General features: G+C 42.2%; 1 gene segment (V, D, J or C); it reads right to left on the reverse strand.

The window, feature by feature from the left end:
• Positions 1-4,907: 4,907 nt before the first annotated feature.
• LOC115817977 (immunoglobulin heavy variable 3-43-like) lies at positions 4,908-15,009 on the reverse strand (the record flags this gene model as incomplete). The annotated part of the segment is given in 2 exon segments: positions 4,908-5,209; positions 14,967-15,009. Coding segments are annotated over 2 exon segments (345 nt in total), but the record flags the coding sequence as incomplete, so codon positions are not given.
• Positions 15,010-22,773: the final 7,764 nt, after the last annotated feature.

Below are 22,773 nucleotides of genomic sequence, written 5' to 3' on the forward strand. Positions count from 1 at the left end.
TTTTATTCTACAGACTGGATAGAAACTGATAGGTCTAATAACTTACCATAATCATGAAGATCCCACACGATGTCATGTGGAGTTGCTGGGGGATAAGCTGAAATGGCAAAGAGCATTTAAAAGGAAAAGAAATCGAACAGGACATATGACAGAATTACAAGGCTATTTGGACTGTGCACACATGCAATAAGCCTCAAACTATAACTTTTACAATTTCTTGTCATGAGTGTGTACAAGTAAAAAGATGGTATGTAACTGACTGCATTCAATTTAGTATTAAAATGTCGCTGCCTAAAGAATATAAAATTGCAGTAGCAGCCTATTTACAGGTTATAGTTAGTTATATAGTTAGTTACATAGTTATGGTTATATATACAGTTAGCTCGCTAGACAGATGAAGCTTTCTGAAGTTATAGATACATTCGCCAAAGACAACTTACCTTCTTGTTGGACTGCCTGGTTAAAATGTAATTTAAAGATGATCCTTACGTTTACTTGCTGAGTTTGGCTTATAATATTCAACTGAACAAAATGGGCAGTGAAATTTGTCACAGCATGTGCGACATCGCTCATACACTGGCAATGAAAACCCTTCTTGAATGGTAATATGCATGGCGACACATACAAACAACACCAACGATCTATAATATATCCCTGCACGTTGGTTCACACGATGCCCTACTGCGCATGTGTTCAGTGGCACTGGCCTGAAACTGCTGGAGTAAAACTGCGGCTCTGCAGACAGACCCTTCTCAAGCCATCCATAGAGCATTGGCTTGGTGGCTCTGAGTTGAGCAAGTGAGTGAGGCAGAGGGAGAGATGACGGAGTTTTGAGAAAAGCGAACGGTAATAAACAAAAAAACAAAAACAAAAAAACCCCAAAACAAACCAAAAACCAACAACAACAACAACAAAAACATGAGACTACCAGAGATGTAGTAATAAGAGTAGTTCAGTGTAAAGTGTGTTTGCAAGTTATACTGCTGTAAAAACCTGAGCATTAGACTGCAAACTAGTGAAAAGCTGAATATTTATACCGTGAGTAGCTCAGTAAAACTTTGACGCCATTGCTGATATTGTGTAGTTAGTCCTTCAAGTTAGCTAGTCTAGCTTGCATCCACAAGGGACATTTCAAACTGCCCAGATGGCGCTCCAGGTGACCCAGAGAAAGCTTGGTAGCTCCTCTTGCAACGAAGGAGAAAGAAGATTTCCCTGTCCGCTACAGTCAGCGATCATCCCGCCAGTTTGACCCAACCACTACGTTTGGAGACTCAACATTAGGACTCTGACTCAGCCTCCACTATTGTGAGTATGCACCTTTTATTTGCTGCTCAGTTAGAGTGAAACGGTTTCAACTGTTTTTGGCCACTACGTTCCCCAACATCGACCAGGCCTGTAACAGGGTTTGTTTTCTTTAATTTTCCTTTTCTGGTTGCCGGCTTTTGTTAGTGTGTGTGGGCCCACCTGGTTATTAAGTGTCAGTTAGAGGCACCATAGGATTTCTTTCTTTTTTTTTTTTTTTGTTCTTTGACATTGCTCTGGGGTATTTGTGGTTGAACAAAAAGTACATTAAATTATAAAATATATGTAAACTATAGTAACAAACATACCTTGAACGGACCTAGATAAGATTTATTTGTGTGAATATAAATTTGTGTCTTTTGTGAAAGGTCAGTAACCTACTATTTTCTTGGTTTACTACTATTTATTTTATTTTGAATCTTTTATTTTCTTGATATTATCGTTTTCCCCGTTAGCTAATAAATGTTGAGTTAATTTGTGGGGACATAGTTTTTCTATGATTTCTTGTGGGTGTAAACCTAGGAATAAGGGTTTAACTAAAATTAAATTTATGAACTCAGGGTGCTACCTATAGGAAAAGGTACTGAAAGCGTTAGATCAATCATTGATAATACAGCAGGAAAAGATGTATTAAAATATGATTGGAAAACTAGCATTGATACAGACTAAACGTACATTGTGTAAGGCATAGGACAGAGTGGTTGGCCAAGATGGTGGGAAAACCTTGCTTTAGTGCAGAGAACAAATGGTCAGCTCTGTTTAATAGTCATTAATCATTTAATGTAGCTTTCTCACTGTCTCCCTTGACCAGTCACATCTTTTCTCTCTCTCTCTCTCCCCCCTTTTTATTTAAACAACCAATACTTGTACTCACTTTAGACACCCTATGGGAAAAGTCCATGTTTCTAGATGTAACGCAAAATATTAAGCTAGACATTAGAATCTAATACACAACGACATCAATAACACCAACAGACATATAGTTCGGTTAAAACACTGAATTCCTCAACTTAGCCATGGCATCAACTGTGAGAACACAAGGCACACAGTCAATGAACATTTCACAACAGTTCTTCACTTTACAATAAAATGTTTGAAACATGAATATGATGTAACTGGCTGGCTGCTAATAGGTCTAGAAAGCTGAGCAGAGTCCTCTGAGGAACTTGGCATGCAGTCCTCGTTCTGTGATGCTGCCTGACAAGCTGATTGCACTGATGTCACAGGCAGCTCTTATGGAGGAGCTGGCAGTGCAACAGACTGTTCCTGGATTAGACTGAATGGACTGAATGACAGCACAAGGTCCTTTCCAGTGAGATGCTAGCTTACACCTGGATCATTCAGACAGACTAACTCTCCTTTCTGGCAAGGCAAGTGTATCACTTTTTTTGTCATATTGTGCCTTCTGCTGGAGATGGGAACATTGACTTGTTCATATTCTTGGATCAACTGGCAGGCCAGGTGTAGCTTCCTGCAGATAGACATGGTGTGTTCTACAGGAGTTCCAGGAGTTGCACCAGAAGGCTTGCTGGGAGCAGAGAGAAGCTGATGAAAAGACAACCTGTCTTCACAACCATGGACTGAGAAGAAGGGGGTGTATCCTGTTCTGGTGTGAACACTGGTATTACAGGAGAGCTGGATCAAGAGTAATAGCATCTCCCATGGATCTGGCTCCCAATACATACATTTTGCCACCAAGTCTTCCCAGATGGGCACTCCAGGGTCAGAAAGATTTCATAGGAAACCCAAGGCATTTTGTTTTGTTGTCTTATATCTGCTCTCTCCATGAAATTTCCAAATTGAGTACATCCAGTCCCAGTGTTTCTCACTGACACATACCTAAGTATTTTTTGTTCAGCAGTGCAGCTTTTTGTGTGACTGTGAGTCTCTGGCACAGTAATAAACAGCTGTGTCTTCAGCTTTCAGGCTTTTCACCTCTAAATGCAGAATGTTTTTGCTGGTGTCTTTGGTGATGGAGAACTGACCCTGGAGAGACTGGGCAAATGCTATAGCAGTACTGCTGTCAAAGTCCAATCCACTGCAGTCCTTTCCATGGTTTCTGACAGATCCAGTGCATCCAGTTGCTTCTCATAGAGAATCCAGACATAGTACAGGACAGAGTGACAGACTGTCCAGGATTGTTCACCACAGACTCGCCACATGTGAGGTCAGTGACTGTCCACAAACACCTGGGAAAAAGAGAGAATTAACATCAAGTCATATGAGATTTTTATATCTGAGAAATTCCTCGCTGGGCAGCACGGTGGCGCAATGGGTAGCGCTGTCGGGTTCAATTCCCAGCTGGGCGGCCAGGGTCCTTTCTGTGTGGAGTTTGCATGTTCTCCACATGCCTGCGTGGGTGTTCTCCACATGTCTGCGTGGGTTTCCTCCGGGAGCTTCGGTTTCCTCCCACAGCCCACAGTCCAAAGACATGCAGCTCAGGTGAATTGGAGACACTACATTGAGCCTAGGTATGAATGTGTGTGTGTGTGTGTGTTTGTCTGTGTGTCTGCCCTGCGATAGACTGGCAACCTGTCTAGGGTGTTTCCCCACCTTTTGCCCATTGAACACTGGGATAGGCTCCGGCACCCTTTAATTAGGATAAGCGGCTTTGAAAATGAGTGAGTGAGTGAGTGAGTGAGTGAATGAGAGAAATTCGTCAAAAAAATATAGTACTCAATTGAGGTGAAAGCCAGGAACACTCCATATTTCAGAACATCCATTGTTTTTTGAGAAATGCGAAACTACAGCAGTGTGAAAACTCATCACCTCTATAAGCATCTGAGACTGTATGTAAATGAGGACTGAATATGGCTCTTAGTGTTGTGGACAAAATTTGCTTAGATTGTAAAGATGAAAAGAAAGACAGTGATTGGTCATGGAAAAATGTTGTCATTGTTCACTGTATATTAGTCACTCCATGAAATAAAACTAAATCTGATGTGATATTCCCTTTGGTTTCTTAGCACAGTATGGGAAAAGATCAGCATGAGATAGCTGATTAACCTTTATGGTTCAGATTTTTTTTTTTTTTTTAAGAGAACAATGTAAAAATATGAACGTTCACATTTCAGTGTGTATGTGTGCATGCGTGGGTGTGTGTGTGTCTGTACATCTGTGTATGAGTTCATTTGTTGCCTGTATCTGATCTCTCACAGCTGAAAAATGTGATGTTAAACTGAAATGATAAACGCAGTAACCCTGCTAATCTGATTTTTATTTATTGTCTCATGTCTGTTGAGACAGGAAGCAGCTGCCAGCAGTAACAACGATGCAGAAATCAAAGTTCTTCATGAAACTCACAATAAAAATATAAGTCTGTTTAGGCAAAAGAAATAAACAACAATAGTTGATATTATTCTGAGTTTTCCCCTGATACACTGGACTGTATTTACTGTAAATACTCCTTTGAATAGTAGAGTTATTTTTTTCTTCATCCTGCCTTCAGCATGACAGTCGTTTAACACTTTTCCAGTGTCATGTATTTATTATTTATTATTGTTATTATTATTCTTTTCTCCTGATTTTTTTTTACACATGTACTTCTACCAATATCTCTTTCATGTTTTTGTACAGCACTGCCTCCCTTTATCTCTCTGTGAGTCTCTGACACAGTAATACACAGCTGTGTCTTCAGTCTTCAGACTGTTCATCTGTAGATATAGCTGATTCTTACTGTTATCTCTGGAGATGGTGAACCTTCCCTGGACACAACTGGAGTAATACATTTTACTACTATCGTATTTGATATATGACACCCACTCCAGTCCTTTTCCAGGAGCCTGTCCGATCCAGTGCATGCTATAGCTCCCAAAGTTAAACCCAGAGGCTGTACAGGTCAGTTTATGAGATCCACCAGGTTTAATGATCACTGGTTCAGACTCAGTCAGCGTCTGACCCATTACAGCTGCCAAAATAAAAATATAGTAAATAATCACGTAAACCCTTAATTATAAGAACATCATATGAAATTGGAAAACATTAGAAGTCTCTCATCAAAATGAAATAATTTTTTTTGAAAATGTCTTACATTGTTTAAACATGAGCATGACAAGAAAAATCTCTTGACTCCATAACTGACCTGACAGGAGCTGCTTCTGAAAATACTGTACACACAGACAGAGATGAAAAGAGACATGAGATTATAAAGTACTGAAGTGGAGTATAACTTTGCATAGTCCACCCTCTAGAGACTTAATTAGAAACAATGAGAAGAAATGTGCTCTGGGTTAGGAATCAAAAAACACTTTAAAATATTTAATAAGGAAGATTACTATTTATATTGCATTCGTATGCAGGATTAGCAAACAAACCAACCAACCAATAAATAAATGAATGAATAAAGTGAACAAAGATGAAATTAAAGTACAAATTGATTAATTTGCTCACAAATGTACAAAAAAACTTTAACACTAACCAAAAACTTTTTCTTTTTCTTTTTTTTTTTAAATCTCTTTTACAACTGAGTTCTTAAATAATATTGTGGCATGGACACAATGAGATATGGAAAGCCTTGTGGACTCTTTTGTTTTAAATTGGGTTGTGGAGCTTTTCTATTCCACATAACTAATTATCTCTTATCCTTCAGATGTTTGATTGGACTGAACCATGCCTGTGTAGTATATGACTCCTCTTTCTTTACTGAATGGAATATACTGCTCCCAGTGGAGATTAAGTTAGTTACTGGTAGGTTTATCTCCTCATCTGGTACTATTCAACTGGGTGAATAAAAGCAGATGGAGCTGCTGATCAACACAAACAGAAGTTTATTGCTTGAATTTCAAATCTCCTAAGTGGGTTTGGTTCATACAAGAAGTGATATGAGTGGAGTACAGATGTCAAGTATAAGGCAAAACAGTGAAAGGCAAAATAATTTGATACATCTCTCTCATTTAAAGCAGAAACACTCACTACTCTAATTCATACTCACTGGTGGATGGCTGCAGTACTACATGCAAAACAGAGTGGCCTGAAAGGTCAGTGTTCTAAAAAATTATGCCACACTATGCAAACCCAACAACTCAGATAACAGCAGTGTCATGTTATGCGTTCCAGCAGAGGATAGTTGATGCAGCTGTTTGTTTGTCACAAACCACAAATAAATGCAATAAAACAATCCAAACACAAACAGCAAAGTACCAAACAAGACTGAGGTGGAAATTTAGAAGAATAGTAAAATAAATCACCCCGTCACATAAGGTTCACGGCTATATCATTGATTACAGGTTCAATATGCCTGATTATTCCATAATGTTGTAGAGGGTAGTTTTATTTTCTTTTGTTCTATAAAGTTTGCGAATGAGTGAAGGAATGTCGATTGGACTTGTGGCATGGTCCGAATTCCATCCACTAACCTCTGAGCTGACATGGTCTTCACTGGCCATCAAACCTGGCGTCTTTTAGGAGTTGTGACAACTGAGTTTCTGCTTTAATGTGCATTGTTTCTGAATGCAGGGGGGGCTTGGGCAATGGGAGAGCATGGTCAGGATCAAAGTGAAAGGGACAGGGAGAGGAGGAATTAGGGAAGGAGGTGTCAGAGAAGGCTGTTGGTGGGGCGGGAGTGGAGTCTAGATAATTTCTAATATCACATTCAGAGAAACATTTTTTAACCCATGTAAATGTAAAAAGTATCTCCTATTGCCGCACAACAGGTACAAATAAACTGAAATAATCCATACACCAGCTATGCACTCTTAATTTGTCTAATGGCATCTGTAGTGGGTAACTCCAGTCTAAAGTAAGACCTGAGGGCTCTCTCATCCTTAACAGGAGTGCTGAAATCGATATCACAGGTCATTTATCTGTTAGTATAGGCCACATTGAGTATTTGTACAGCTCCTCTACCAGATGGAAATATTGTGTGTAACGGGCACAGTGTTGCACACCTGAACAAAGGACTTGCCAGGCGTACGTGAAGTTCGGAAAACTTTTTAATTAACTTTTTCACAACAACACACTTCTCAAGCTAAACTCGCTCTCTCGTCCGCTCTCTCTCTCACGCTCTCCCTCTCTCGCGCTCTCTACTCTCGCGCGTCTTTTTTCAACATGACCAGTCTAGAGCGCCCCGTCTTCCTAGAGATGTCACAGGTGCCTGTCTGAGCCTTGCTCAAATACATATATCTAAAAGAACAAAAGTTACATCAAAATCTTATGCAATAAACTTACGTTCACAAACACACAATTAACAAAGAAATAATAAAGAGGGGGGTGTCCCTTTTAATGTGCTTATTCCTATGAGCCCCACACTCTCCCCTCCAAAATAAATGTCGACCCGACATTCAGCATTTCCCAGTATTCATGTCTTCAACAGGTGAGCTTGGTGGTAAGTACGGGAGTCGGTCTTTGTGCCTGATACTTTCTGCTTAACAACAGTCTTTACATGACATGTATCTCCCTCTTCATGTCACGTGTCAAGGACAGACATCACTGGCCAGGTGATATCTGAAGAGTTACTCCGTCTCTTATACGGGCCACGTATCATGTACTGAAAGGTTATGACCTTAAACCTACTCCATAGCCCCTTTAACAGACCCACATTGTGTACTATTGTGTATCTTTCCCACGTCAGTACCCATTATATGTGAGAATGTCTGTTGCCTGGTACTTTGCTCATTAAATTAAAAAACTTAAATTATGAACCCATGAATCTCTGTCCTGTTGTCTCTTGTCGTATTGCAATGAACTAACACAATTATGAACTCTCTTTTTTTTCCACTGTAACAGTAACATTCTAACTACACCATTACATGTGTCTGTACGTAAGGGAAGGCTGGCCTAGTGTTTTGTATGTTAGTGTACTAGGGGGGTGCCTTTGTCTTAAAGGATACTTTCCCGCTGGAGGGAATGGTGTCTCAGGGTCCCCTTCATCTGCTTCATCAGCTGACATGTTCCGCTCAGTCTCTGCCATCCTTCTGGTCCCCAGCTCTGGTTCTTCACAATCTCTGTTCTCCAGTTCCAGTTTTGGCTCTCTCCTGTTTTCATCACACAGCACCTGACACTGTTCTTCATCTACGCTTAGATCTGGCTCTGGTTCCCTCTCAGCTGTTCTTGGCTGGAATTCCTCTGCTTCCGGTCTCAGCTGGCTTCTGGTCTGGTCTGATTGTGCTGCTGGCAGTGCAGTAATGCACCTCCAGTTACTTTCATCCTCTGTGCTGCTTTCTGGTTCTCTTTCTCTTTGCTTTATTTGTCGTTTTCTCTTTATGTCTGTATGTATTTTCCTCCTGTCTTCCTTCTTGTTCTCATGCTTGTCCTCTTCAACCGGCAGGAAGTTGCAGGGCAGCAGCAGGTTCCTGTGGAGGACCCGAGCCTTCCCTGGACCCCGTTCCGGCTTGACTACGTAGACTGGTCCATCCTTGTATTTCCTCTCAGTGACTACGTACACCTGGTCCTCCCAATACGACCTGAGTTTCCCAGGACCTCCCCTCTCAGTGAAATTTCTCACTAACACTCTACAGCCTGGCTGTAGCTCTGCCCCATAAATCTTTCTGTCATAGCCACGTTTTGCTTTTCTTCGCTCCTCCTGAGCTGTCCTGGATGCCAACTTGTAGGCCTCGTTCATGCGTTTTCTCCACTTGAGGGCATATTCACTATGGGAAGCACTCTGTTCACTTGGCTTCAGGCCAAACATGACGTCAATGGGGAGCCTAGGGTTTCTTCCATATAACAGATAGTATGGGGCAAACCCAGTAGCTTCGCTACGCGTACAATTATACGCGTGGACCACCTTTGCTAGGGAGCTCTTCCAGTCCGACTTGGCCTCTTCAGTCAGGCATCTCAGCATGGACAGGAGCGTTCTATTAAAACGCTCCACCTGACCATTACCTGCCGGGTGGTAGGGTGTGGTACGAGAGCCTTGAATGCCACAGTATTCTTCAAGCTGAGCGAACAACCTATTCTCAAACTCCCTGCCCTGGTCATGATGTAACTTTGTGGGGAATCCATACCTGAGAACAAAGTCTCCAAAGATCTTCTCAGCCGCTGTCCTTGCTGATTTGTTAGTGCATGCATAGGCCTGGGCAAACCGGGTAAAGTGGTCCATGACCACCAGGATGTATTCAGATCCCCCCTTACAGCTTTCCAGATGGAGGAAGTCTACCGACACCAGCTCAAAGGGGTAAGTAGTCACAATGTTCACCAATGGTGCTCTTGTCAGCTTGTTTGGACGCTTCCGCTTCAAACAGCAACACACCGTGGTCACATAATGGTCAACGTCCCTCTGCATGTGGGGCCAGTAGAATCGATCACGAATGAGGCCCAGTGTGCGTTCAACCCCCTGGTGCCCCATTTCCTCGTGCAGTTCCTTGTACACCAGCTGGAGATACTTCTTGGGCAACACTAGCTGCGCTCGTGCTAATGACTTCCTGCACAATATACCATCTTCATCCACATACAGCCTATTCCTCTGCCTGACCAGAGCTGTTAGATCGTCACGACGGTCCCTTCTGCCTAAGTCTGGCCATCGTCCTACCATGATGTAGTCCCGTACCTTCCCAATGACTGGGTCTTCTTCTTGTGCCTTCTGTAGGTCCTCTCGGGAGAGCTCTGTCGCTGGTGACGCTATTCTTTCTTGTTCTACCTCTGCACATGCTGTATTTAGGGTGATCGGGCACATCCAAGGCTCATACTCCTCCGAATTCAGTTGAAGTGCATGCATGACAGCGCCAATCACATCTGGCTCCACTTCCTGCGAGCACGTATGCATATACTGCTCCATGTCCAGAGGCATTCTTGACAAGCCATCAGCATCTCCATTGTTCCTGCCAGGCCGATACTTGATGGAAAAATTGAAGTCAGCCAGCTCGGCGACCCACCGGTGTGTTGTGGCGTTCAGTTTAGCTGTTGTCAACACATAGGTTAAGGGATTGTTATCAGTATAAACAACAAAGGAAGGTGCATAATATAAGTACTCACGGAACCTTTCACAGATTGCCCACTTCATTGCGAGGAACTCTAACTTCCCCGAATGGAGGTGGTAGTTCTTTTCTGGGGCAGTCAGTGTTCTTGACCCGTAGCCGATGACGACCAATTTCCCTTGCTGTCTCTGATACAACACAGCACCAAGCCCCTCTTGAGATGCATCACAGTGCAGAATAAATGCTTGATCGAAGTCTGGATAGCCCATGATTGGAGGACTGAGCAGGTACTCAAGAAGTTGGCACAGTACCTGCTGATGTTGTTCTGTCCAGGCTATTGGCTGACTCGATGGTAGCTGGTCTGTTTTCCTGTGCTTTCCTCCACCTTTCCTACTAACTCTGGCTTTGCTTTGGGCCTTACTTCCTGGAGTTCTCTCAGCTGACAACAGGTCATACAGTGGTCTTGCGATTCGTGAGAAGTTTGGAATATATGTACGATAGTACGATACGAATCCAAGCAGTCGTCTTAAGTCACCCACTGTCTGAGGCTTGCGGTCTTTCAAAGCCTGCACTGGTGCAATCTCGGCGGGGTCCATTGTGTAGCCGTCCTTTGAGACGATCTTACCCAAGAACTTCACTTTTGCTTTGAACACCTCACACTTCTTAGCAGTAAGCTTCACTCCATGTTGTTGATAACGACGTAACACTTCCCTCATGTCATGCAGATGGTCCTCAAATGTCCTACTGTGCACTAGGTTATCATCCAGATATGGTTGGCATGTGTCATCCCTAAGCCCAGCAAGGCACTCCTCCATACTGCGCTGGAACTCTGCTGGGGCTGACGACAGGCCGAATGGGATCCTGACCCATTCATACAGGCCCCAAGGTGTTATGAAAGCAGTCAATGGTCTGCTACTCTCTTCCAGGAACCCCTGGTGGTATGCCTTTCCTTGGTCGAGAATCGAAAACCATGCACTTCCACTCAGACTGTTCAGCATGTCTTGCACCCGTGGGATGGGGTGACGGTCTGGGATGGATTTACGGTTGAGTTCACGGTAATCCACACAGAGGCGTAAACTCCCATCCTTCCTACGCACGCAAACAACCGGGGAGGCGTATGGGGATCTGGACTTTTTGATCCACCCTCTATTTAGCAGGTCCTCCAAATACTCCTTCACTTCTTTGTGGAGTGGCTTAGGTATTGATGTATATGTACGCTTCACTGGAGTGGAGTCGTTCAATCTGATTTTCATTTGCAGTGAGGGGATACATCCTATGTCATGCTCGTCCTTTGAAAATGCAGCACATTCTTCCCTTAACAACAGCTTAACTTTCATCTGCTGATCTGTGGTGAGGTGATCAACTGAGACAGGTGGGTCCCACAGCTCCCCTTTGCTTGCATCTGTCATGCTGTTTCCCTCGTCCTTACTTGCATTGCTGTGGTTTGCAGCTACTCCTTTCCCTGCTGCCACTCTGACCGCACTTCCATTTAAAGTTGATTCTCTGGTCACCGGTCGTGTGTCAGCTGGATATATAGCTTTGACCTGCTGCACCTTTCCTAGCACCAAGCGTGGGACTAGAGTAATATCATGACTACTCACATTAGTGATGGGGATGGTGACTTTAGACCAGCTTCCCTTTTGAAGACTGATGACCGTTTCAGTGATACTCAGCCCCTCTGGCCATGTCGGGATTCCTTCAGGTTCAAACAGCACATCCTGTTTTGTCATGAGAGGACCTGTTCGCACACTGCACTTAACTGCCTTCGTCTGTCCAGCTGGTATCACTCCTGCTCCCCGTCCCACTCTCACCACTCCTTCTTTCTCATTCTGCTCACTGTTCTGGAACATTTGGATCAACACGTCAACTTTATTACAGTCAATGGAGAAAGCCTCTCTCACCACCTCTGGAATAACATCTGGATGCTGCTCCATTCCTTTCATAACCAGTTGCTTGATTACGTTGTAGCCGATAATTGGAGGCTGTCCCACTCCTGGCTCATTTGAGACCAGCGCAGGTATCAGTAGTTCTGGTTGGGGCCCTCTGCTCGATCCAAGCCTGAACTTAAGCTCCACCCATCCAGAGAAAGGTATAGGTGTCTGGTTTGCAGCTCTACCAACAAGGGCCTCACCTTCATTCAACAGTTCATTCATACTGCGCACCCGTATGTGTGGAAAGCTGGCGTCCCTCCAGTCTTCATTTATGACGGTGACCTGGGACCCGGTGTCCCACAATGCCTGCACAGCCACTCCCTCGAAGAAACAGTCAACCATGCACTTTGGTCCAATGAGAGACTGTAGCTTAGCTTGGCGTTGGAGAAATAGGTGACTGGAATAGGTGGCAACCACTCCCTGCTCAGGCTTCCCCTTTTTCTCTAATTCTGCTTCCAGATGCTTAATTCTCTGACACAGGAGCTCCTGGACTTTTCCATTGGATTCACTATGGTTCACCAAGGGTGGGTTTGTGGGTGTCACTGTGTGAACTATGTTCACATTGACTGTCTCTTCAGCTGGCCCCCTCTGTGCTCTACAGCCCCGCGCAGAGTGACCCAACAGCCCACACTTAAAGCAATGTTCACACTGATCACCCATCCCTTTCTCCTGACAAGCTCTACACCCTTTCCTAGTACTCCATCTGCCTCGGCGAGCAAACTCTTGAGTGGTACTCATGCTTTTCCTGAGCTCAGCAACTTCCTCCCTAAGTAACTTAACTGCTTCATAGAGCTCAGACTCCCTCAAACTAGCTACAGCTGGTGTTTTGCGGTTCTTGGGCTTCACCACATCACTGGACTGTTCCTGCACCTTTACCATTAACGCTGCTTCATCCTGACCCCGCTGCTGTATCTGCACTTCTGACTGCAATTCAGTTACTTTTGCCACTCTGTTAGCTGGGTTTTTCCTTTGTTTGTTTAGTCTTTCTAATTCGACACTGGCCGCCTCATTCATTTTATCAATCAGTATCTCATCTGTCGTCTTCAGGTCATCCAAGTAAGGTCTTAGTTGAAACTTGATATGGTCGCTCGCTAGCCCAGTGCTGACTGACCGCAAGAACTTCTTTTGAATAAGTTCTGAACTGTAGTGCTCATCAGACCCCATTTCTCTGGAGGCATGTAACAACCTCTCTTTTAACTCAATGGCCCTAAACAAGAAATTTTGTGGGGATTCACGGTTGTCTTGAGTTATATTCACTAGTTTGTGGTATAAATCAGTGGAGCTGTCTTCCTTGAAATGCCCTTTTAGTACTGTTTTTAGTTGGGAGAGGGTTAGGTCTCTTTTGATTTCCAGCATGTCGCGAATGCTCAGACCGGGACTTATTGCCCTGATCACAGCGTCAATAATTTCCGCTTCACTGTGTCCTTTATTCAATCCCTTATCAATTTGATGCATCAAATTCGTAAATGACAGCTTATCCTTCTGTCCTCTCTCCCCAATCTGACCACAAATTTTGAAATCTCTCCTAATAGTAACTTCAGAGGGCCTGCTGACTGGCGCTGTTAACACAAGGTGTTGTGCTGATGCCTGACTAGGCTCCGAACTGCCCACTCTTTCATCCAGCCTCATAGCTTCGCCCCCCACTGCCATGTTATTAAGCTGCAGTTTATAGTGAATATTTTTGTTGTAGGATTATTTCTTCAGCTACATCGCGGCTACGCTGTCCAGTGCCCTGTGCCTTTCCCTCACTAACTCCGTTCTCATCACTTTCCCCGTGTTGCTCCGTTAGCTGTAGCAGCGAACTGAGGTACTGTTTAGCAGCGTCTTCCTCCTCATTTTCAATCGCATTGTCTATCGACTCGGTTATTAATTTTATTAATGTTCGCTTTGTTGCGACATTTTCGGTCGGGATTCTGATGCGGGTACATACCTCCTTAACCAGATGAAACTGAAGAAGCCAAAGCTGTCCAGTTATTCTTTCTGCTAGCATCTCCAGATCCATTTCTAGAAGTACACACTCGTCCGCACTTCCGAATTTCCCTCAGCTGCGGGCTGACTTTGTTTTCTCCCTCTTAGTCACTCCAAGGCACAACATTAACAATCCCAGCGGTGCCTCCAGTTTTGTTGCACACCTGAACAAAGGACTTGCCAGGCGTACGTGAAGTTCGGAAAACTTTTTAATTAACTTTTTCACAACAACACACTTCTCAAGCTAAACTCGCTCTCTCATCCGCTCTCTCTCTCACGCTCTCCCTCTCTCGCGCTCTCTACTCTCGCGCGTCTTTTTTCAACATGACCAGTCTAGAGCGCCCCGTCTTCCTAGAGATGTCACAGGTGCCTGTCTGAGCCTTGCTCAAATACATATATCTAAAAGAACAAAAGTTACATCAAAATCTTATGCAATAAACTTACGTTCACAAACACACAATTAACAAAGAAATAATAAAGAGGGGGGTGTCCCTTTTAATGTGCTTATTCCTATGAGCCCCACAACAGTAATACACAGCTGTGTCTTCAGTCTGCAGATTATTCCCTTGTAATGTTATTGTTTTACTGCTGGTGTCTCTTGAGATGCTGAACTGGTTTTTCAGAGACTCCCTGTAGTATGAGCTCCCATCATAGCTGATCGATCCAATAAACTCCAGAGCTTTTCCTGCTGGTTGACAAATTTAAGCTGTAGCATAGTCAGTAGCAGAATATAAGGGCTTGCAGATGATGGTCATTTGCTGACCTGGACGAATTCAGGCTGAATCAGCGCATCAGAGTGGACACCTGGAAGTGATTCAATCATTGTCACAAAGACCTGACACTCAAATACTGTCAATAAATTGGACTGCAAAATATTGCATCTTTAATCTCTTATTAGATAAAGGAAACTCACAGGATGTGGCTACCAAGAGCTGCACTAGAGACACAGAGAACATAATTGGTTTTGAAATTAAATAGTAACTTTTGAGAATGGCTCCTCTAGAGCTCAGAGACTGTTTAGGATTAAAACAGAGATTGGCCACGCAAGACAGAAGTAGGGAGAATTTGCATAGAGGAGTCACACCACATGCATAGTTGCCATCAACACCATCCATATTTTTTTCTTCTTTGTAATTTCTGGCACATTTTAAGTATTTAAACTTTAAAAGAAGAAGAAGAAGAAGAAGAAAAAGAAGAATCAAATTACAGCATCATGCGAATTGTGTAAAACCTTGAATTTGTGACCTTTAATTCCACTTATTTCAATGCAAAAGAGTGAGATGATTTCATTTTTTTGTTACATTTTTTTCTTTATCTGTTCCTTTATATATTCATCAACTTATGTCAAGGCCAGATTAATATCTATCATAAGTTTCTAGCGGTTTAAATTCTATCCATATGTTTATAAAATATGCCTTTCAGATGTCACTGAAAATATGCAGTGTCATTTACAGATAGATATCGCCCTCTGCAAGTCAGCAGCAGCACTTGAAGGAGAGTGATTTTATACTCCAACACTTTGTGAAGTTTCCCTTTTTACTCTGTTTTTATGCTTTAACAATATTACATTTTAAATTGTTGAGATTCTTGAATGGCTTGTTCAGCTTCTTGTCCATGTCCAGTCAGCCCATGTATAAGATTTTCAATTAGTCACCCTTTTATTACTCCAGAAATACCCAGAAACACACACACACACAATTTATGGGCCTTCATTCTCCAAGGAACTGGGATTAGGTAAAACATAACAGAATCCAATGCCAACTTAATATGACTGACTCTAATATATTTTGGCAGACATGTGTTGACAGTTACATTGAATGATTAGAGTGCTGATCAGTCCCTCCAGGCTTTCGCGGGCCTTTTTTGGGGATTGCTGTGGCCTAAAATGCCTGATTTCATGGCAGCTTTTCTAAAAAATTGCGATGCATGTTGCAATGGTCTTCGACGTTTTTTTACAATGAAATTGCGGGAGCAAGTGAAAATTCCAAAAAATAGTTGCGATTTTTTCTCCCTTTTGATTTATAATTGAATCTGTCACTGGAGTTTGCTCTGCTGAAGTAGGTCGCGAGTGCTTGTAGCCACCGCTTATGTTTGGTCATCTCTTTTGTTGGCATTTCTACCTTGCACGACCAAGAATGTACTCCTGCAGTGTGTGCAGAACGCAGCATTTTCGTTGCAGGCGACTTCATGAAGAAACGGGTAGCCTTCTAGAGGTCTTTAGAAAAGACTGACTTTCTCTTCGGCATGACGCTAACCGTTAAGGCTGATTTATACTTCTGCATACCCTAGTGGAAATTCCAGTTGAAAAACCAATAGCCAGTCTATTGGGATGAACTGGTCTCTATTGGTCTGTACTGGTTTCAATTGGTTCCAACTGGGTTTTCAGATTCTACTGGTTTGCCCAGTTAAGAATACCAGTTGAAACCATTTAAAACCCGTTCAGACCAATAGAGCCATGGGCAGTGGCTGCTCCACCAGTTCAACCCAGTTGAAACCAATAGGATGTAACTGGTGTTGTCTGCTATTCATTTCAACTGGAATCAATTGGTCTCAACTGGTCTAACAAACCCAATACCTGCACTTGGTGAGAAAGTGCTGTACATTGAGAATGCACTCAAAAACAATGAAATATATATAATTATATAATAATTAGATAATGAAATGAATTGTTTGATTCATCAATTAACAACGTACAAAGTGCACTAAAGAGAATACATTGTTTTTTGTTTTTTTTTTAAATGTCCAGTCATTTGTAAAACGTTTGATCCATTAGTGTTTCTTTTAAAAATAAGTGTTTTTAAATTGAACATGAATTCATATTCAGTTTAAAAACACTAATTTTTAAAGTTGTATGTTGCTTAAAGAAAGTTCTCTGCCTTCCTGCTGGTCAATTTTTATTAATTATATTTTGCCAGCTATAACTGACCAAAGAAGTGCACACACAGTTTATTTGGACATGATCACTACTTACTGAAACAATTATATTACATCAGAGCAAGCATTTTGATCACACGATAAATTGCATGCAGTGATGTATTCACTATAATTCCAGGTTCCACCAACTGAAATTAGTTTAATCCATTTAAATGCCAACTGTAACATTTCACACACCACGTGAGTTCACGTGAACTCAATAACCCAGTTGTCTCCAGCTAAAACCAATACAGACCATCTGAGACCAGTTCAGACCAATACATTCCAGTAGAAATTTCTATTGGTTTTTCTACTGGGCATTCCAGTTGAAACCAGTTGAATGTTTCAATTTCCCTATAAAAACCAATAGGAACCAGTTGAAATTGCTATTGGTTTTCAACTGGATTTCTACTGGGATTTTCTACTGGAATTTCCACTAGGTAATTACCAGAAAGGACCAGAAATAGTGGCTCTGAACGATGAGTCACACGGGCTAGAAGTCGTCCATCTAATGCGTTGGCGTTCACAGTGTGAGTGAGCGGCTCGAGTGAAATTCGGGCTTGAGAGGCTAGGGTAGCATCCATGAAATTCTCATCAGCTTCAGAGTCTACCAACGCAAGCAGGGGTAAGGATTGTTGTTTCTAGCACAGTGTTGCAGGCAATTGCATTCTGGGTCGTGAAATAGGGGAGGCCATTTGGCTCACCAGCACCCCCACTGCAGCTGGTGAGCCTATTATTTTGGGCGAAGAGAGCAGGTGGCAAGAAAGTGACCGATCTGTCCGCAATACAGACACTCACCCGCTCTCATCCTGCGGAGACGTCCGGCTACTGGTTTTCAACTGGAATTTCCACTAGGTTATAACCATTGTGTCGATTCAGTTTCATCTGATTTCCTCCCTTAATGCACCTCTGATTTTGGGTCATTCTTTGTTATCTCAACACAACCCCTATCTAGATTGGGCGACCGGTAAAGTCAGTGGAGACAGTATTGGTAAAGTCAGTGGAGACAGTATTGTCATTCCACCTGTTTACGATCAGCCGTCTCCTGAGCCCGCTGCTTCCTCAGCCAAGCCCGAGCCTTCTGACCTGTCATCCCAGAATATCACGATCTAGGTGATTCACGATCTCCATTTCCGCAACGTCCAATGTATACTTGTACGTTAAAGAGGTAGCGTACACTCCGCTTTGGTAGGTGCTTGTGTGGTTGTGATCCACATTTTAACCTAGAATAGAATGTGTTTGTCCAGCTTACGATTTGAGGGCTGCAGCGCGCGCCACTCCCCCCCCCCCCCCCCCCCCCCCCCCCCCCCCCCCCTTGGACTGGGTCTATCGCCATGACTTTTTATTTTCATTAATGAGAAGGCAGTTATGTTATCTAATGTGCAATCAATATTTATGTCATTCAAATTCAATAAAACTCATTAAATGTGTATACTGTTGACTAGTTTGTCGATTGCTTTTGCTGCAGTAATGGTGTGTGTGGTTTTTTCCCTTTTACAGGTATTTAAAATGTCTTAAAAGTCATTAAATTATTACTTAAAGGTGTCGCTACCCTGGTTAACCGTGTAAACAACAGCTCTTAGCATGCCGTTGCTATACCACCGTCGACCAGCTTATGTCTACTATGCCTACTGCCTACTGTCACTATGGGAGAAGGCTTCAGTTCTCTCATCAACTGTGAGAAAGGACTAGTTTCAGGACAAAGGGTCTATGGACAGAGCCTGAACTAAGATAATGTCTCTTAATGTGGACTTTCAAAAATATTAATGTGTCATAACAAACACTTCATTTCACTAGCTGCACTGATCTATCCCTCAGTTAAAACATATTAGGTTCACGGTGAGGTTATCAGAGTGTTTTGTAAAGTGACTCTATGATGGTCAAAGCTGCTGTATTGTTTTAACAAGTTCATCATTCTTTATTGTCTCTTTGTCTCCTTGTCATTCAGAGTCAGGAGATGGGGAAATAGAAACTATTTAGTCACTAATCCTGAGCAGCTCAGCTGACTCAGTAACATTGTTATTGGACATAGAGAAAAAAAATCAAGGTCTTGAGACGGTTTCACGTGAGATTTTGTTACATTTTGTCTTGGAGACATTTCAGTATGTAGGATTTGGCTTTCTATATTTTCTATAATTTCTATATTTTAACAATGAAATTTTATAGATGAAAAATTTTCATTTATTAAATTTGTTGATTCATTTAGACATTTCAAACTTAAATTATGAATCCCTTAAACATTGCGGTTGTCAGTCGTCTACAGATGAATTGTTACATCCCCCGTATCAAACACATCTTGTATTTCATAGACCATAACACTGGGATAAGACAGGACAGTCCACAGCTCCATGGTTCTGTTGTATGATAAGCTGTTGACAGGTGAGTAAATCAGTCAAACATGCAGCTGATGGGTTTGTTATACAGACCTTTAGTAGAGAGTGAACTGCTGTACATTGTCCTCAGGAAATTCAAATGCAGATTGTAGGGGAAAATGATTTTGTTCTCTTCTCTCTTGTTATTCAGTTATTCTGAACTGTCTCGTATTTGTACTCATATACAGAGTTTATTTACTTTTTTTAAAAATGACATAAATCAGGACTTTTTAAAATTGTGCAAAAGTGAAAATAATGATACAAAAAAAAAAACTCTTATGAGAAACCACTTCTTATTATAGATCTTGCCTAATGAAGCCTTTTCCCACAAGATTTTAAGCAAAACAAAGTCTTGTGACTTTAAGAGATTCCATTACATTCTCCATGAAGGTACTCAGGAGTCAAGCTATTGTCACATATAAACGTATAAAACTAATAAAGCAATTCTGAAATTAATTCTGATATATGCTTTTGGGGGAAATCAGTGTTACAGAAAAAAATTTGCTCTTGTTTGGCATTTTCTTTCAAACAGATGGGTGACACTACATTTGCATAAAGTAACTGAAAAGTATGAAATGGAAATGAAACATTTATGTAAAAGACTTGAAAATAAGAGAGGGGAAATTCCCCTGCTTTAACTGTAGTATTGCACCCAGCAGGTTTTGAGGACACAGTCCAGTAATGTTACACTTCTCAAATTCAGAATCAGAATTAGAATCACCTTTATTTGCCATGGTACATTACGTGTACAAGAAATTTTACTTGGTGTTCGCCATGCGGTTCACAAAATACACAATAAATATACAATTAATACACAATATATACAACACTGTGCAATACAGGACCTGCAATATACGTATTATAGACAATACAATTCAATATGCAGTACAATCTGCAATACACAGTATGATATACAGTACAACAGTCAACACCAGGATAGTGCATGGTGTAATTCAATTGATAGGTGCTAAATGGTAGATGATATATAGAATTCACAGTAGGTCAGTGGTGTGTGGTATGAATGATTGATACAGAGGCACAGAAGGTGGTAATGTAGTATGAGTAGTCAATACTGAAGGCACAGTGGTTCCACATAAATACAAATACAACTGTAACCCCCTTCTTCCCTGGCGCCAGAAGGTACTCACGAGTCACACTCCCGTTGATATAATAAAACAGAATCCTGGGTTCCCTACCATTGATGGTGAGCTAGCTGGATCTCCTGTTTACCACTAAAATTAGGACCTGCGGGTCTAGGGTTAGAAAAGGTGAGGATTGCAGATACTAATGGACGATAACAAAAGGAAAACCCAAGTAAGATGAGAATAAACTAAACAGAGCAGTGCCTCCACTGAAGAAATACGATACCAGTGCTACCTGGCAGAAAATATGTAGATCTTCAGATATATTTAATATAAAAGTAATAAATGCAATGAATGATCCCTACTATCGGTATTTCAGTTGAACAACAGTAATGAAATGACACGTTGATGAAATTTAACAAATTGGTGACATTTATTTTACCCTTTGTAACTTCTCATGAAATAAAGAAGTGAGTGTGGATATGTTCTTGCTTGCATGTATGTGTGTGAATGTGCGTGCGTGAGTGTATGTGGATGAGAGCGTATGGGGGTGTGTGTGTGATTATCTAACATGAAATAACAAATATACTTTCAAATCAGTTTTGTCACCATACCCAATTACGTGGCAACCCGACAAATAATAACTCTTATCAAAAGAAAACAATTGCAATCCGAATACTCTCCCCGCACTCGCTAAGCGAGGCAACCCACTAACTTCACAAAATGACAGCGAAACAATACAGTTGTAACACAGTGGTCTCAGATTACAATGGATACTGATCACAAAACAAAATACACTGAACACACAAGCAAAAGTTTCGACTCTTCACTACACCTTACAAACTTGCAATAAACCTTTGGGGCCTGTTATGTTGGTGCACATTGAGACAAACTCACAGTTCGTGAAACTCCGAATGGAGAATGAGATCCGACATAGATGACATCAAAGTTCACTCACTTGGTTTTGCAGTCGCGCTTACCCTGCGGCACGAAGAACAGTTTAGCCTCACAAAATAAACCCTGTAGGCTCCTCTTGAGCAGCAGTTCCTCAGCAGATCAGCTACAATGTGGCCTCACAGGCTGGCAAAGTCCGCTTTCACTCGATCTAGTCCCCGGTTTCTCCAACAGAAACCTTCGTGGCACCAAATCCAACTTCCCTCTCCACTCCGCCGTGCAGCAGTAGCTTCTAGATGCTGGCTTAATGTCTCACAGTTTCTGATTGGCCCAACACACATCACAACTTTAAACTCGCGCAGGATTGGTTACATCATTAAGGTTGCGGGGCAACACACATTATTACCAAATAAGTAAAAACAAAGGATTATGGTAGTTGTAGTTATTTTCAATATACAACGTACAGAGCATTAACATCAACCAAAATATCACTAATATCAGAAAGGCATTAACAAAGTTTTTTTTTTTTTCTAAGGGCCTTACACAAAAAAGAATTTTCTAGGGCCCTGACACAACAAACAGTGCAAGAGTTCAGGAGGTGTTGAGAAGGACTACCACTTTGGGATAGAAGCTGTTTTGCTGTCATGTGCTCTTGGTCTTGATTCACACGTACACCTGAGGAGAGTCTTACAAACAGGCTGTGGGCTAGGTGACAACTGAAAGTAAATTGGGGCATGAACAAAGGGGATAGCGATGTAGACAGGAGGCTGACACGGGTATGAAAGATGATAACACCAGGATAGATCGGTCCACAGGGCAGGGGGAGTCAGGATCACCGGTGTCTCAGGAGTAGCATGTGTGGCTCGACAGAAAGAGGGAGAGAGAAAGAAAGAGAGAGAGAGAGAGAGAGAGAGAGAGAGAGAGAGAGAAAGAGAGAGACACATTGTTAGATGTTCATTTCCACATAATGGTTAAGGTAAATATACATCGTGTGCCGAGTGCAGGCAGAGACTCGAGCAAGACTAGCTAGTACAGCATAGTTAAAAGGGAGAGCTAGAAGGTAATACGGACATGATGGCACTCTGGGACACAAGGCGGCCACCCACTCCACAGTCAACAAACCTGAGTGAACATGTTAGAATGGGGGGGGGGGGGGGGGACAGCATCCAAACATCCCAGTTCACCAAACATTCTATGCCCGAGAACCCTCCAGATCTGCTCCTTTGCCTAATAAGGAGCTATTAGCAAAAGGCTTGGCTAAACAGATAAGTTTTCAGCCTTTACTTAAACATAGAGACTGTGTCTGAGTCTCGAACATTAATTGGGAGGCTGTTCCTTGAGTTTGCGCAGGTACTGTGGCGCAAGACCATTTAATGCTCTATATGTTAATAGTAAGATTTTAGAATCAATACGAGATTTGACTGGGAGCCAGTGCAGTGTGGATAAGATAGGGGTGATG

This window comes from Chanos chanos, chromosome 8, assembly GCF_902362185.1.
Source record: "Chanos chanos chromosome 8, fChaCha1.1, whole genome shotgun sequence".
Taxonomy (NCBI): Eukaryota; Metazoa; Chordata; class Actinopteri; order Gonorynchiformes; family Chanidae; genus Chanos; species Chanos chanos.